This window comes from Vulpes lagopus, chromosome 1 (genome assembly GCF_018345385.1).
Source record: "Vulpes lagopus strain Blue_001 chromosome 1, ASM1834538v1, whole genome shotgun sequence".
Classification (NCBI taxonomy): Eukaryota; Metazoa; Chordata; class Mammalia; order Carnivora; family Canidae; genus Vulpes; species Vulpes lagopus.
The window spans coordinates 107449436-107468121 of NC_054824.1; the positions used below are offsets into that span (position 1 = coordinate 107449436).

General features: G+C 40.0%; 1 protein-coding gene across 6 annotated transcripts in view; it reads right to left on the reverse strand.

Annotated features, from left to right (window-relative positions):
* CEP192 (centrosomal protein 192) overlaps window positions 1-18686 on the reverse strand; it is a 159794-nt gene that overhangs the window by 56195 nt on the left and 84913 nt on the right. For all 6 annotated transcript variants that reach the window (XM_041767448.1, XM_041767440.1, XM_041767443.1 and 3 more), the window contains 4 exons: window positions 14859-15027; window positions 11639-12515; window positions 10351-10499; window positions 8774-9004 (listed from right to left, as the gene is read on the reverse strand). In XM_041767448.1, the coding sequence (XP_041623382.1) occupies window positions 8774-9004; window positions 10351-10499; window positions 11639-12515; window positions 14859-15027 (1426 nt within the window). The remainder of the gene's footprint in view (window positions 1-8773; window positions 9005-10350; window positions 10500-11638; window positions 12516-14858; window positions 15028-18686) is intronic.

Below are 18686 nucleotides of genomic sequence, written 5' to 3' on the forward strand. Positions count from 1 at the left end.
TAGAGGAGGGGCACCCCGGGGAGAGCACACCGCAAAACCCGGTGATCTCCACAAAGGGCTGGAGCACCACAGCCCTCACCGCATTTGGGAGAAGCCAGTTGGTTACAGGGACAGATCCAGATGGAGGTGGCTGAGCCCCATTCCCTTTGGGAGAGGTAGTCTTTGGGAGCACGGTTCTTTAGGGTCTTTGGCCTTTTATTTTTTACTACTTTGTTTTAGAATTTGTTTGTCACTTTAGTGGTCTTTTTGTTTTATTTTCTTCTGATCTTTTTCATTTTCTGGTCTCTGACCTCATCAGAATCATCCAGAGTGGAATTCACTTAGGTTGTGGCTGATACTTTTGACTAGTCCTACTCATATAGCCACTCTGCACTGGAAAAAATTAGTAGAAGGAAGAATTCACTACAAAAGAATGAATCAGAAACAGTACTCTCTGCCAAGAGTTACAGAATATGGATTTTATTCCATGTCATAAAGCCAATACAGAAGCACAATTTTAAAGCTACTGGGGACTCTGGAAAAAAGCATAAAGGACTCTAGAGACTTCGTTACCGCAGAATTGAGATCTAATAAGGCTGAAATTAAAAATCAATTAAATGAGATGCAATCCAAACTGGAGGTCCTAAACTGCAAGGGTTAATGAAGCAGAAGAAAGAGTGACTGACATAGAGGGCAAGTTGATGGAAAGGAAGGAAGCTGAGGAAAAAAAAAATTAAGAGCCCATGAGGAAAGGCTTAGGGAAATAAATGATGGCCTCAGAAAGAAGAATATACATCTAATTGTGATTCCAGAAGAGGCCTAAAGGGAGAGAGGGCCACAAAGTATATTTGAACAAATCATAGCTGAGAACTTCCCAAGTCTGAGGAAGGATACAGGCATTCAGATCCAAGATGGAGAAGAGACCCCCACCACCAAAAAAAAAAAAAAAAAACCGTTGAACACTTCAACATTTAATAGTGAAACTTGCAAATTCCAAAGATAAAGAGAAAATTCTTAAAGCAGCTCGAGACAAGAAATTCTTAATTTATATGGGGGGAAATACCAGATTAACAGCAGATCTCTCCACAGAGACCTGGCAGGCCAGATGGGGCTGGCATGATCTATTCGGGGTACTAAATGAGAAAAACATGCCACCAAGGATACTTTATCCAGCAAGGCTAAAGAGCTTCCAGGATAGGCAGAAACTGAAAGAACATGTGACCAGCAAACCAGCTCTGCAAGAAATATTAAGGGGAACCCTGTAAAAGAAAAAGAGGGAGCCCAAAGAAACAGTCCACAAAAACAGGGACTGAACAAGTATTAAGATGACATGAAATTCACATCTTTCAATAGTTACTCTGAACGTGAATGGGCTAAATGATCCCATCAAAAGACGCAGGGTTTCAAACTGGATAAAAAAGCAAGACCCATCTATTTGTTGTCTACAAGAGACTCATTTTAGACCTAAGGACACCTCCCGCCTGAAAATGAAGGGGTGGAAAACCATTTACCATTCAAATGGTCCTCAAAAGTAAGCTTGGGTAGCAATCCTTACATCAGATAAATTAGTTTATCCCAAAGGCTGTAGTAAGAGATGAAGAGGAGCACTATATCATACTTGAAAGGCCTATCAAACAAGAAGACCTAAAAATCATGAATATTTATGCCCCCAATGTGGGAGCTGCCAAGTATATCAATTAATAACCAAAGTAAAAACACATTTAGATAATAATACACTAATAGTAGGAGACTTCAACACAGCACTTTCTGCAAATGACAGATCTAAGCACAACATCACAAAAGAAACAAGGGGCTTAAACTATACACTGGACCCAGATGGATTTCACAGATACATACAGAACTTTCCATCTGAATACACGTTCTTCTCCAGCACGAGTGGAACTTTCCCCAGGATAGAAAACATACTGGGTCACAAATCAGGTCTCAACTGATACCAAAAGATTGGGATTGTCCCCTGCATATTTTCAGACCATAATGCTTTGAAACTTGAACTCAATCACAAGAAGAAATTTGGAAGAAACTCAAACACATGGAAGTTAAAGGGCATCCTGCTAAAAGATGAATGGGTCAACCAGGAAATTTGGGAAGAATTAAAAAGATTCATGGAAACTAATGAAAATGAAGATACAGCTGTTCAAAAATCTTTGGGATACAGAAAAAGCAGTTCTAAGAGGGAAATACATCACAATACGCTTGTATTGTAATCCCTCAAAAAATTGGAAAAGACTCAAATACACAAACTAGTAAGTTTGCGCCTAAAGGAACTGGAGAAAGAACAGCAAGTAAAACCTACACCAGAAAATAAATTAATTAATTAATTAAAATTAAAATTAAAATTAAGAAAAACCTACACCAGGCAGAAGAAGGAAGATAATGATTTGAGTAGAACTCCATGAAATAGAGACCAGAAGAACTGTAGAACAGAATCAACAAAGCTGGAATTGGTTCTTTAAAAGAATTAATAAGATAGATAAATCATTAGCCAGCCTTATTAAAAAGAAAAAAGACTCAAATTAATAAAACCACAAATGAAAGAGGAGAGATTACAACCAATACCAAGGAAATACAAACGATTTAAAAAACGTATTATGTGCAGCAATATGCCAACAAATTAGGCAATCTGGAAGAAATGGACCCATTTCTGGAAAACCACAAATTACCAAAACTGGAACAGGAAGAAATAAAAAACCTGAACAGGCCAATAACCAGCAAGGCAATTGAAGCAGTCATCAAAAACCTCCCAAGACACAAAAATCCAGGGCCAGATGGCTTCCCAGGGGAATTCTATCATAGGTTTCAAGAAGAAATAATACCTATTCTACTAAAGCTGTTTTGAAGGATAGAAACAGCCATAATACTTCCAAACTCGTTTTATGAGGCCAGCATCACCTTAATTTCAAAACCAGACAAAGACTCCACCAAAAAGGAGAATTATAGACCAATACCCCTTATGAACATGCATGCAAAAATTCTCACTAAGATACTAGCCAACAGGACCCAACAATACATTAAGAAGATTATTTACCATGACCAAGTGGGATTTATCCCTGGGATGCAAGGTTGGTTCAACCCTTGTAAAACAATCGACGTGATAGATCACATCAATAAGAGAAAAAACAAGAACCATATGATCCTCTCAATAGATGCAGAAAAAGCATTTGACAAAATACAGCATCTATTCCTGACCAAAACTCTTCAGAGTGTAGGGATACAGGGACTTTCCTCAGTATCTTAAAAGCCATCTATGAAAAGTCCAGAGTGAATATCATACTCAATGGAGAAACACTGAGAGCCTTTCCCCTAAGATCAGGAACACGACAGGGATGTCCATTCTCACCACGGTTATTCAACAAGGTCCTAGAAGTCCTAGCCTCAGCAATCAGACAACAAAGAGAAATAAAAGACATTCAAATTGGCCAAGAAGTCAAACTCTCTCTCTTCGCAGATGACATGATACTGTACATAGAAAACCCAGAAGACTCCACCCCAAGATTGCTAGAACTCATACAGCAATTCGGCAAAGTGGCAGGATACAAAATCAATGCCCAGAAATCAGTGGCATATCTATACACTAACAATGAGATTGAAGAAAGAGAAATTAAGGGAGTCAGTCCCATTTACAATTGCACCCAAAAGCACAAGATACCCAGGAATAAACCTAACCAAAGAGGTAAGGGATCTGTACCCTAAAAACTACAGAAGACTTCTGAAAGAAATTGAGTAAGACACAAAGAAATGGAAAAACATTCCATGCCTATGGAATGGAAGAATATTCTGAAAATGTCTATGCTACCCAGGGCAATTTCCATGTTCAATTAAATCCCTATCAAAATACCAGAGACTTTCTTCCAGAGTTGGAACAAATAATCTTAAGATTTGTGTGGAATCAGAAAAGACCCCGAATAGCCAGGGGAATACTGAAAAGAAAACCAGAGCTGGGGGGCATCACAATGCCAGATTTCAACCTGTACTACAAAGCTGTGATCTTCAAGACAGTGTGGTACTGGCACAAAAACAGACACACAAATCAATGGAACAGAAGTGAGAACCCAGAAATGGGCCCCCAACTCTATGGTCAACTAATATTCAACAAAGCAGGAAAGACTATCCACTGGAAAAAGGACAGTCTCTTCAATAAATGGTGCTGGGAAAATTGGACATCCACATGCAGAAGAATTAAACTAGACCATTCTCTTATACCAGACACAAAGAGAAACTCAAAATGGATGAAAGATCTAAATGTAAGACAAGAATCCATCAAAATCCTAGAGGAGAACACAGGCAACACTCTTTTTGAACTTGGCCACAGCAACTTCTTGCAAGACACATCTAGGAATGCAAGGGAAACAAAAGCAAAAATGAACTATTGGGACTTAATCAAGATAAAAAGCTTCTGCACAGCAAAAGAAACAGTCAACAAAACTAAAAGCCTACAGATATTTGCAAATGACATAGCAGATAAAGGGCTGGTATCCAACATCTATAAAGGACTTCTTAAACTCAACACCCAAGAAACAAAAAATCCAATCATGAAATGGGCAGAAGACATGAACAGAAATTTCTTCAAAGAAGACATTCACATGGACAACAAGCATATGAGAAAATGCGCCACATCACTTGCCATCAGGGAAATACAAATGAAAACCACAATAAGATACCACTTCACACCAGTGAGAATGGGGAAAATTAACAAGGCAGGAAACCACAAATGTTGGAGAGGATGTGGAGAAGGGGAACCCTCTTGCACTGTTGGTGGGAATGCACGCTGGTACAGCCATCCTGGAAAGCAATGTAAAGGTTACTCAAGAGTTAATACTAGAGCTACCCTACGACCCAGCAATTGCACTCCTGGGGATTTACCCCAAAGATATAGATGCAGGACACCTGCACCCTAATGTTTATAGCAGCAATGTCCACAATAGCCAAACTGTAGAAGGAGCCTCGGTGTCCATCGACAGATGAATGGATAAGGAAGATGTGGTCTATATGTACAATGGAATATTACTCAGCCATCAGAAAGGACGAATACCCACTATTTGCCTCAACGTGGATTTAACTGGAGGGTATTATGCTGAGTGAAATGAGTCAATTGGAGAAGGACAATCATCATATGGTTTCACTCATACGGGGAATATAAGAAACAGTGAGACAGATTATAAGGGAAAGGAGGGAAATTGAGTGGGGAAAATAGAGAGGGTGACAAACCATGAGAGATTCCTAACTCTGGGAAACGAACAAAGGGTAGTGGAACGGGAGGTGGGCAGTGGGTTGGGGTGACGGGCACTGAGGAGGGAGTAGTTGGTGTTCTAGTATATGTTGGGAAATTGAACTTCAATAAAATAATAAAAAAGGAAGGAAAGAAAATCACTGAGACCTTTAGTACCCACCAAAGTTATACAAACCACTCTACAGACACTTCAAAAAACGAAGACATGTGGGATTTCTATAGTAATGAGCAGCCTCCATGAGGTGAACTCACATTTTAAAAATTTAAGTATCAATTCAAAAATTAGAACTAAAAAAAAAAAAACCTAAAAAAAAAAAAACCTAAAAAAATAGAACTACATGAAGAAAGTAATCGGGAAGACCTGGCAAAACTAGCAGAAGAATCAGCACCTGTGGAACTACAAATAATCTGAATTGTAAGTATATTTTAAATACAGATAATAGAGTCTATGAAAAAGATAAAAACAGAAGATTCAAGACACAATGTTGAGCACAAAAAGAATATAATGAGCTTGATCAGTCTGTTAAAAAAAGTTCAATGTTGGGATTTTAAAACCATTTAAAAAGAATATAATGAGCTTGATCAGTCTGTTAAAAAAAGTTCAATGTTGGGATTTTAAAACCATTTGGGACTAAAATATTAATGAAAGATATTACAGAAAGAAAAGATCAGCATTAAAATAACTGTAGCTTTTTGTGTTGTTTGGGCTAGAACAGAGCTGTTAATTAATTTTAGACTGAATAACCAGTTTGAATAAAAAGGGAACAGAAATGTGTAACTTCGAAACTAATACAGATGCAAAAGAAAGATGAAAGAGAACTGCTATTTTAAAAAGGAATGATTTCGGGGATCCCTGGTGGCTCAGCGGTTTAGCATCTGTCTTTGGCCCAGAGCGCGATCCTGTAGTCTCGGGATCGAGTCATGCGTCAGGCTCCCGGCATGGAGCCTGCTTCTCCCTCTGCCTGTGTCTCTGCCTCTCTCTCTCTCTCTCTCTCTCTCTTTTTCTATGTCTATCATGAATGAATGAATGAATGAATAAATAAATATTTAAAAACATAAAATAAATGGAATGATTTCACTTAGAAGATAAAAATGATCTAGAGTCTAAATACACAAAACCTCAGATCTCAGAATACCCAAGACAAACATCAATAGAATTATAAGGAGAAACAGGCAAATCCACAAACACATCGCTCAGAGGCCAAAAGAGTAAGTACACAGAAATATTAATAATGATATAGAAGACTGGAACCACACAGTACCAAATCAGAGCTAAGGACATATGAAAGAATTCTGCACTCAGAAGCCTTTCTTTTCAAGCACACAAATACTAACATAAATCCAACACATACTATGCCATGTAATCTCTCTCCTCCCCCCCAACCCATATTCTGACTCCAATGTGGGGAGTGTGAAGAGGAGAGGCAGCTGCAACATCCCTAAAAAATTTGTAAACTATGAATGTACTTTTGGGGTACCTGGGTCGTTCCGACAGTTAAGTGTCCAACTCTTGGTTTCAGCTCAAGTCATGATCTCCGGGTTGTAAGATCAAGCACCATGTCAGGCTCTGCACTCAGCACAGAATCTGCCTGAGATTCTCTCCCTCTTCCTTTGCCCCTGCCTCCACTCATGCAAACGTGCTCTTTCTCAAAATAAAATCTCAAAAAAATACCTCAAACTATAAATATACTTTTTAAAAAAAAATTTTTTTTTTTAATTTTTTTTAATTTATTTATGATAGTCACAGAGAGAGAGAGAGAGAGAGGCAGAGACACAGGCAGAGGGAGAAGCAGGCTCCATGCACCGGGAGCCCGACGTGGGATTCGATCCCGGGTCTCCAGGATCGCGCCCTGGGCCAAAGGCAGGCGCCAAACCGCTGCGCCACTCAGGGATCCCATAAATATACTTTAAAACATGTAACGATCCAATTTCCCCTAGAGACAATCCATAATGTCTTCCTTGGCCAGACTTAATACATACATCTTTAACAATATGGATGAAACCGCTGATTATATTCACTGGTCTTGGTACACATATATGTAATATGTAATATAATATTTCAAAAACCATATACATTTAGAAGTATTGCTATTTCCACCTTCTGTCCAAAAACAGTTCAGCAACTATTACTTGAGCCCCTACTATGTGCCAAGCACTATTCTGGAAGGGAACAAAAGAGACACATGTCCTGATCCCCAAACAGCTAACACTCTAGTGGGGGCAAGGAGGATCAGACAATAAACAGGTAAGTATTTAGTATATCACCGCTGAAAATGCTAAGCAGAGAAGTAAAGCGAGCCAAAGGGAGGAGGTAAGTGTGTGGGGATGAGGGGCCAGAGGGGAACTGCCATTCTATCAACAGTATGAGGTGATATCTAGAAAAAGTGAGAGAGTGTATGGGAGAAGTACTCCAGGGAGAAAACAACTGTACTCAAACTCTGGAAGATCATCAACACTGGTGACTTCATCACTCGAGACAAAGCTTAGTCCTCATGTCCATCCAAATTGACATGACAACACTTTTTTTTTTTTTTTTTAAATTTTATTTATTTATGATAGGCACACAGTGAGAGAGAGAGAGAGAGGCAGAGACACAGGCAGAGGGAGAAGCAGGCTCCATGCACCCGGAGCCCGACGTGGGATTCGATCCTGAGTCTCCAGGATCGCGCCCTGGGCCAAAGGCAGGCGCCAAACCGCTGCGCCACCCAGGGATCCCATGACAACACTTTTTAAAATCCCTATATGATGTGATTCACTGAACATTCCAAGTTAGGACATGCATTCATGTAACATAGGGCAGCTGTTCTTATTTTCTCTATATACATATATTCAAGATTTTTCCCTACCTAACCACTTACGGTGTTGTTTCTTAAAGTGATATTTAAAAGGCTAATACGGGGCACCTGGCTGGCTCAGTCGCTGGAGCAGGCAACTTGATCTCAGGTGTTGTGAATCTGAGCCCCAAATTGGTTACAGAGATTACTTAAATAAATCTTTAAACAAAATAAAAAATTAAAAATAAAAGCTAACACAGAACATCTAATGTTTACATATAGCATGAGGGATATCACTGGTTACATTTCTTAGTCTCCTTTAAAACAAATAACCCAGGACGCCTGGATGGCTCAGCAGTTGAGCATCTGCCTTTAGCTCAGGGCTTGATCCCGGGGTCCTGGGACTGTGTCCCACATTGGGCTTCCTGCATGGAGCCTGTTCTTCCCTCTGCCTCTTTCTTTCTCTCTCTCATGAATAAATAAAATCTTAAAAAAAAAAAAAAAGCTAAAAAATAAAATAAAATAACCCAGTATGTCTAGTGACTTTTCAGAATACTCCAAACTAATACATCTAGCAAGTATATTTTGTTTCTGTAAAATAAATAATTTTAAATTCTAAAATAAAAAGATATTAAGAACCAATGGTTAGCTTGAAAATAATATTGTGGTGGTATTTACCCACATATTCAAATTTCCCAAATATTACTTCTAAGATTTAAACAGCCATCATTCAAATGCCAGGTATGACAGAGATCTGCTTACAAGTGGTTACCTCGATCACAGGGGTCTCCGCGACAGCCGTGAGAATGACTCGGCTTGCCAAGGCTTCTGCTTGTGCTATGGTCTCAGCATCTGCTGAAAATGGCCAAGAAGCAACACTGAATATACATCTGAAAATCCCAGAATCAGATGGTATGAAAAGTACTTTTATCTCTTCCGTGGCATGAGGTCTTATGATGACTTTATTCTTGAAGACTAAGCAAGGATATGCTGAAAGATCCACCTTTAAAAAAAAAGAGCCACACAGTTCATAAAAAAATGGCTTCACAAGGAGAATCAAGAATTAGAATCAAGTTTAAGATCCCTTTTTCCCCCAGTCACTCAAACTACCAAATCCGAAAATTTATGACCTCTTCCAAAATATTCAAGTCCTGTAACTCATTATCTGTAAAGCACAATTAGCTAAAATCATGAAGACTTAGGAAGATGAGTTGAATGTGTTCCCTCATCTGTTTCAAAGTAAACACAAGGTCTATACCCTCACTTACACTGCAAAAGCTCCTGGAAACAGCAGTACTCCAGGCCCCACACGTCATCCAGAGCTGGTGTCTGCAGCTGTACAATCAGGGGATTAGACTGACCTCCGAGGTTTTCATCAGGCCTCTAAGGGCATGATTACAACTTGCTGCAAACCCTCCCTCCTCATTGTACACAAGAGCATTCTTTCTGCCCACACTCAGAGGCAACACTAATTCTTACACACCTCGAAAAGAGCCTGCAGCTTCACCTCTCACCCTTACCATTTTCCTCCAATCACACACTTTCCATCTGAGCTCAGGACTAGAGAAGAAAGACCAGGAAAAGGGAAGATGGTGAGTAGACACAATCTCATTTTGCCAGGTAAAAAAGGGTTATTACCGGGAGGTAAGAGGGAAAAAGTAAACTCAGCCACCAACACTCATCTGCAAGCAGCAGTCACAAAACCATGACATTCTAAAACAGGAGTTGCTGACCATCTGCCACATCCCCACCTACCATGTCCACACGTGTCACTCTAATCGTGAAAGGAGATTTAGAATATTGTACTTTAGCACCTCTAGCTAATCATGTGAGTGACCCTTGCTTTAAGAGTTAATGTTAAAATTGTATTTCCAGGTAATTAAGAAGATCATGTAAGAACGTGATCAGACAAATGTCAAAAAGACTCCACTTACTGTATGAAGTCAACTGATCCCAAGAGTAACTTTTTTTGGTAAGTGATGGTAACTTATATTCAATCATATTTAACAAAACCGACAAATAACAAAAATCATACCTTTCAGTGGTTTAAATAGCACTAAAAGAACATTTACATGGTCTGATGAATAAATAACCAAATATAAGAAGTAACCAATAGAAAAATGAGAAACAAATTCAGATTTCAATTCTGAACGTACTACAACAAAAGGAGAGGGTTAAGAAAAAGATATGTTATTCTTCTATACACCACTGCAATGATTCTGTGCAAGGCATACAAGGATAGGAGAACAGGACCTCCCCCCACCCTTATGAAAGGTAGTACTAGAGAGAAATCCAGCATTAATCATAACGCAATTACTAATTCAAAGGTGAAAAACACAGAAAGCTTACCTTTTCACCATTGATACTAATGGTGAGAACCCCAATGCTGACCTGTAGCCAGCGGTCAGCTGGATTAAGTACACTAAGGTAGGTCTGTGAAGCAATGCCAACACAGCAAGCATGAGGAAACTTCAGTTCTTCAGGTACTCTTACCTTCCCTGGGTAAAGATAAAGCATGGTCAAATGCAGGTTATAGAAAAACACCTGATTAAAAGCACAACTGGATGGATGGAAATTTTTACACGATACTACCTGTTGACACCCAAGAGCTATGATATCAAGTGCCCTGCCGCTGTAGGAGTCCTTGACCTTGTATAAGCCTCAGCATAGGCCAACAATTTTTTTCCCATTATATCCAGCCCAGGAAGAACAAGTACAACTGATCAAACCACAATTTACAGCCAATCAATTCTTTGATGTTATTGCCTATTAGTAATCTCTCCCTTTTTTCTACCACAAATATAAGCCACTACACTTAACCTGTTAAGAAACTACGGAGAGCTCTAATTTTGAAGGTCTACATCTAGCCAGATTTTTAATAAGACCAATCTTTTCTCCATTCTTATGCAATAACCGGAATTTCCTTGAGAAGAAAATGGGGGTAGAGACAAGGACAGAATACCAGTGGTCATGTGCACTGTGTGAAAGCATAGCATCCAGCTCCGCTCAGAGTGGCTGTCCCTAGCAGAAGAATCCAGGAGGTATTTCAGCCACTGCAGACAAGTGTGGAAGGGTGCTGCCTCTCACAACTGTCATCCCCCAAAGCCTTTAAAAAGTGGGAAGAGACTCACTTCTCCAGGGAGTCAACTCTAAACTGGACCGTTCCTAGTCGAAAGAGTAACAGAAATCTAAGTACAGAGTACAGGAGAGACAGGAAGACAAAAGCACTGAGAGTCTCACTTGTATTAAGTGTTTGTGTTTTTCGAAGGCCATGTTAGGGACCCTTGCACAGAAATATATTATGGTCTGTGTTCTCAATTTAGGACAAAGAATAAAATTAAGAGAAATTCAGACCAACCAGTATCTTCTTGAAACAAACTCATTTTGTGGTCTCGTTTGAGAAAACTCAATTTTTATTTTTATTTATTTTATTTATTTTATTTTTTAAAGATTTCATTTATTTATTCATGAGAGACACAGAGAGAGAAAGAGAGAGAGAGAGAGAGAGAGAGAGAGACAGACAGAGACAGAGACACAGGCAAAGGGAGAAGCAGGCTCCATGCAGGGAGCCCGACAAAACTCAATTTTTAAATAATAGCAAGCAACAATAAGCAATAACCAAGAAAAAACATCTTACCAAATCCTGACAGTATTCCTAAATCCCATGGTTCAGTTCCACAGTTTGTACCAACAGGCTGCATAGGAAAAGGTTTTGCTGTATTTAGAAGATTCTGATTTAAGGCGTTAGAATATGGGTTGTAAAGGGAAGAGGCACCCATCAATCCAGAGCCGATATTTTGTCCTAGACAAATTCCCATGGCCACAGAGTTCTGAACATGTTCTCCTGCGACAGCAGGATATGGACAGCTTCCTGAGAATCCACAGACGGTGGCACTGCCAGCCTGGCACTGAGGCAGTGTTCCCAAATACTGCTGGGTAAAAGAATGTTGAGTCAAGAGTGTAGGAACTGCAGTGAGCATGTTCTGCATCTCAGGAGCAGAGCTACAAGGCATAGTGCTGGGAACAGGGGCGCCCTGGTTTCCAGGGGCCATCCAATGAGGAATCTGGCCACTTACTGCACTGCCAGCAGTTAACATATCTTCAGAGGCTACTCTTTCATCTTTGTTCACAAACGCCTGGTGTGACACAGGGTGTGGCGTCGCTGACACAACTGGGTGGGTGAGACCTGACTTGCTCAGTAGACCCAGGCTGATCTGGTCCAATTCACTGGGTTTAGAGGTCAACCCTACTGCACCAGTTTCTGATAGGTCTCCACTTTTGGAGGAAAGATCTTTACCCAATCTGAAGTAAGGCTTTACATCTTCAGGTCTGCTACTCAGAGAAGTCATTTCAGTCACATTGTCTGTATCTGCGTTTTTCTGATTATAGGACAGTGCTACTTTACTTCTACTTTGAAACAGACCTTTTTCTCTCTGCTTTTCTATTGCCCGTTCCTCTGATGGAACTGGACTGGCTTGAATAATTGTGCTGCTCAATTCACTGGTGACATCACTCTGTGTGTGACAAAAAAAAAAAAAGTTAAATAATCCATGAACTATCACAAATTCAAAGCATCCTGATATAATCTCAAATAAAGAAGAGATCTGCAGGACATAAACTCTGACAAAAAAAGGCCAACTTTTTGCAGCTGTGAAATTCTAGATTCAAGGTCAGAAAGTGCAGTTATTGTTTCACAGAAATAATTATGAGGAGACTAAAGAGGAGATACATAGCAATTATATCTGACAAATTTATATAGACAAAGGACGAGATAATTACTTTCATTCAAATTTAGGGGCTGTTTTCCTGGAAAATATATAATAAAAATCTAAATAAACTAATAACACAGGAGTGGAGGCTGAGCAAGCTTTCAAATGAAGCTGACACGACCTCAGGAAGAATCAATAGAGCTCACAAGCTTCCCCACTCCCATTTTTTGTCTATGCTGCTGTTACACTCGAAGATGCTAATTTCTATGAGCACTAAGTCTTTTCCAGTGCCTAAGATTATGTGGTTCTTCTGTCTTCCTAGGTAAGAAGGAACAGCCACAGTCAACGTTCATATACTCATTTCATTATAATGCATCACCTTAGGAGTGAAGTCTACAGGCTGCAGGGTAGACCAACTGGAATTGACATGTAAGATGCAACTAACAGACTATTCTCTGCACTTGGTTTGAAAATTTCTTTTAGACCACATAGAGACATTAATAAACAAATTTATTTGCCAGATATCATCAACCAATCAATAAAAATAAATAACCACCAGCATATATTCAGTGTAACTTCTTGGTACCAAGCCCTGTTATCATATCACTGTCCCTCCTCATAGATGAAGAAACAAGCTTAGTGAAGTTACAGTTTATCTCAGAAAGTAGCAGAGTCCATGTAACTACAACTCAGCCTATAAAACCACAAGCTAAGAATACAGAGACCCAACGCTCAAAGGCGTCATCAAAAAGATGGCTTTCAATGATTTGTCCAACATGACACCATACATATAGTAACTTTACTGGATATATTTAGTAAGGGCTTGGTGGAGTAGAGCTATATTGCATACCATATTCATATTCAGCCCACTAAAAAATTGAATACTGTCATATTCACAAAACACACACATAGATAATAAAAGTCTAGCTTCGGGGTGCCTGGGTGGCTTTGCTGGTCAAGCGCCTGCTTCCAGCTCAGGTCACGATCCCAAGGCCCTGGTATTGAGCCCTGCATCAGGCTCCCTGCTCAGTGGGGAGCCTGTGTCTCCCTCTTCCTCTCCCTGCTCATGTTCTCTCTCTCTCCCTCTCTCAAATAAATAAAATCTTTAAAAAATAAAAATAAGTAAATGTCTAGTTTCTCACACATAAATCTTTCAGATCTACCTGCTTCTCTCCCAACCCCACTGCCACTACTTTAATCCAGGCTCACGCCATGTCTTGCCTGACTATAGCAGCCTCGTGTCAAAGTTTCCTGATTGTAATCTTGCCCCTGCTTAATGCCTCCTCCACAGTGCTAGTGCCATGAGCTTTTAAAACATCAACACAGAGGTGTCTGGGTGGCTCAGTCGGTTAATCACATGCCTTCAGCTCCAGTCATGATCCCAGGATCCTGGGGTAGAGCTGCTGAGGGGGTAGCCTGCTTCTTCCTCTCCCTCTGCCTCTTCCCTTCCCCTACGTTGGCTCCTGCAGTCACTCATGCACATGCTTGCACTCCCTTACTCTCAAATAAAGTCTTCAAAACATAAAAATAAAAAATTAAATATCAACACAGATCACATCAGTGTCTTGCTTATGCCTTCGAACTCCCAAATTTTACATACAAGACTCTTCACGTTTGGCCTTTCCTCCTTTCACCATGTACAATTCACTGCAGACATTCCAAACTTCCGAGGGTCCTTCAAACGCAGTGTTTATTTTACAACTCCATACATTCCCCCATTTGTTTGTCTACTTCCTCCCTGCCAAGTAGTCTTACAAAATACAGCTTCAATACATTACTTATCCCTCCATAAAGCTCTGTTGAACCATCATCAGGTCCAGTCAGATTTGTAGTTACCTCCCTCTAAATCCCACAGCATAGGTGGATGGATCACAGTGTACTTACTTCATTCCACTGTGTCTGGCAAGTACCCTCCACCAGACTGAAAGATTTTAGAGAGCAGATACTAAAGAGCTGTACTTCTACTGCCTATTAGCATGAGTAGTTATTTGATCAAAACACACACACACACACACACACACACACACACGTTTTAAAGGTAAAACAAGCAACAGAAATTACACAGGCCTAAACTTCACTCTGACTGCTACATCGGTATCACTTTAAAGCCATAAGCCTTCCTAAAGAAATAACAGAAATGCTGCCCACCTTGCGATCCTCAAGGCCATGATCTGAGGCTGTAGTGGGACAGGTGCTCTCTTGTTCAGACACGTAAGTCAGCCTACTCACACTGGCTGGTGGACACACCAATGGAGATGACTCACTCTCACAGGGGGGCTTCTGAGGAGCTGCTGAACCAAAAGACTCTAAAGCACACCTGAAAGGGCAAACATCTCATGATTAGTTTTCCATTCCCTTATCTAACTTTATCTACACTAACAAAAAGCCATTTCTGCCTGCCCAATGGGCTTGTTAATCTAAGTCTCTGCTCTAGCTGCCATATATGATAACTCAACCATGGATTTTCAGTCTTAATTATCTTAAATTCTAAATCATATTCCTATTGAGTGAAATACTTGGTAAACTATAATAAAAGAAAAAGGCTGTGGCATTTTTAAATTTTTTATTTATTTATTTATTTATTTATTTATTTATTTATTTAGGTGGCATTTTAAAAACATATTTTTATTTATTTATTCATGAACGACACAGGGAGAGAGAGGTAGAGACATGGGCAGAGGGAGAAGCAGGCTCCATATAGGAAGCCCGATGTGGGACTCGATCCTGGGACTCCGGGATTACACACCAAACCAAAGGCAGACAGCCACTCAGCCACTCAGCCACCCAAGCGTCCCAAGGCTGTGGCATTTTCATTAATAAACCTCATATATAGTTGCCTAACAATGTTAGCTATTCATTTGATAAACACTTACTGAATACCTGATATAAAGCATCAAGTTAAGCATTCAAAAGTTCCTGGCCTCAAAGAGCACAGATGAAAACAATCACGTGGGCAGCCCCGGTGGCGCAGTGGTTTAGCGCCGCCGGCAGCCCGGGGTGTGATCCTGGAGACCCAGGATCAAGTCCCACATCGGGCTCCTTGCATGGAACCTGCTTCTCCCTCTGCCTGTGTCTCTGCGCCTCTCTCTCTCTGTGTCTCTCATGGATAAATAAATAAAATATTAAAAAAAAGAAAACAATCACGTACTTAAGTGTAAAGAAATGAAATCAGTTGTACATTGCTGAGTGGAATATGAAGTGGGACAACTTCTGACTGAGCAATTAAGCAATGCATATCAAAGCCACTTTGACTCTGACATTCTAAGTCTAGGAATTAATCCTAAAATTAATTAGGGGAAATCAATGCTAACCATAAAGATTTTGCCAAAAGGATAGGTATTAACATGTAAGAGAAATTAGGCTATGGAAATTATGGCACAAACATGCAATAAAACACTATTCAGCTATTTTAAATTATGCTGTTGAGTACTATCCCTTGACTCCGAAAGATGTTTAGGACATTAAGAAAAAAGATTAGAAAACAACAAATATAGTTAGATCCCACATCTATCTCATATACACACCACCTTCTGTGAGCCAATCCCTAGCACAGGGGCAACCCAGCCCGATGTAAGGAGAGGAAAGAGGCAGCACCACCTGAAGAGAATGGCACAGTCCCAACAGACAGGAAGCACTGCTGCCAATGTCAGCTGCTGCACCTGCTGCATGTACACTCTGCCATTTAGTTTCAGTTCAGCCCTTATTGGACAGAATTTTACCAAAACCCTTCTTTTGCACAAAGTTCAGAATACTAAGCTGGGCAACAAACACAAAGAAAGTCTCATTCTGAATTCTGGATTTTTAAAAAGCCCCAAATCAACACAGTGGTATTGACAAAATCTAGTTAGTTAATTTCTAACCAACGGAGACAGAATATTAACCAAATTGCTTCAGGCCTATTTTAGCTTGTGCATGACATGTATCTACATGGGTTCCCATATGCACACAGATGTGTGCACACACACACACACACCATGATACAAAAAATTCTAAGTTATTGGGGGTAATGTGGTATATTAGTCTAGTTCTTTTTTAAAAGTTATTTATTTATTTACTTGAGAGAAAGAGAATAATGAATAAGAGAGAGGAGAGAGAACATGAGTGGGGTAGAGGGAGAGGGAGAAGCGGGGCTGGATCCCAGGACCCCAGGATCACGACATGAGCTAAAGGCAGATGCTTAACCAATTGAGCCACCCAGGTGCTAGTCTAGTTCCTCTGACTGAAAGAAACAAATGCATTTTGGGTGTATTATTTCAAGTAATGAGAAGTGTACCGTCAGAACACTTGGAAATAGAGGTTCCTGAGTGGCTCAGTAAGTTAAGCATCCAACTCCTGTTTTTAGCTCAGGTCATGACCTCAGGATTGTGAGATCAAGCTTCACATCAGGCTCTGCGTGGGTACAGAGCCTGCTTAAGATTCTTTCCCTCTCCCTCTGCCTTTCCCCTGCTGAAAAAAAAAAACAAACGAACATGGAAATAAAGAGAAATTTTAGTTGAGATGTCAAACTTCAAAGGAATTCACAACTGCCAAGGCGTCAGCCACACAGATACCTAAGTGTTTCTGGAACTTGAAGGCCTATGTCGCCTCTATGCACCTGCTGGAAACCAGCTGGAAGACCAGCTAGTTAAAAGGAATGCTAATGAGCAGCAAAACTTAACAGATAAAGTACATTTTCCATAAAAATGTTGCCACTGAAGAGATGAAAATTTTGACCAACAGTATATTGTGAATATAAACAACTACTACTTAGGGGAGCCTGGGTGATTCCATTAGTTTAGCATCTGCCTTCAGCTCAGGTCATGAACTTAGGGTCCTGGCACCAAGCCCCCGAGTCAGGCTTCCTGCTCAGTGGGGAATCTGCTTCTCCCTCTCTGTTTGCCCTTCCCCTCCCCACTCCAACTCCATCTGTGCACTTCTCTATCTCAAATCAATAGTCTAAAACACACACAACACTCAAGAATACCAGGTGGCAGAAACCAGAGAAAAAGAATAAAATTATCACACTCAAAAAAATAAATCACACTCATTTTACCATAATTAAAAAGTAAAGGAGGACTTCAATTAAAATAAATACAAAATCAAAGTCGATGCTGGCAGCAATAAAAAGTATAATTGATGCTACAGAAAATCAGTGATACAGAGAATAAACCCTTGAGCAGCTAACCCACAGTAGAGTGAATGTATAAAAAATGAAAATTAGGGAAACAGTCATAAATGACCAGAGAAGGGAATGTTAACTAATTGGAAACCAGCGTTCTCAAAAGGAAGAAAGAATAGGTGGAACCCAGCCAATTACCAAAAGTAACAGAAAACAAAAAACTTCCTCAGCTGAAGAAATTAACTGTGCATACAGTTTATCATAATCCTGGAAAACCAACTAAGAAACTGACAGAGGCATTTCAAGGTGATAAGGGAAAAAGGAGAGAAAGCTGCAATAGGAACCTAAATAAACAGACCTGGAAATGAGGCTTAAATGACAATGCATGTTGTGCAACAGGAGAACAGATACACAGCACGGCCACAGTCACTCGACAGTGTGCTCCAACAGCTATGAGCACCAGGAGCTACTGGTACAGGTAACCAAGGATGAATCTCAGAAACATGTTAAGCGGAGGAAGCTAGACACAGAAAAATGTACGATTCCATTCAAATGTAGTAAGAGCCAAAACTAAATTATGATGATACAAACCAGAAAGTGAGTGGTTAAAAAAAAAAAAAGAAAAAGTGAGTGGTTGAGTGGGGGTGGGGAAGGAGGACAACTGACATGAAAACAGCAAAGGACTGTGAATGGCGGGGGATGTATATGTCCTATATATCTTAGGTGGTGGTTTTAAACAGGTATGTAAGTGTCCAGAAACACTGAATGAAACCCCAAAGATCTGTGTATTTCACTGTATGTTAATTATACATCAGTAAAAATCTAACAATGCATACTGTGAAAGCCTAAAATTAGGTTAGGAATGAGCCAGAAACCTG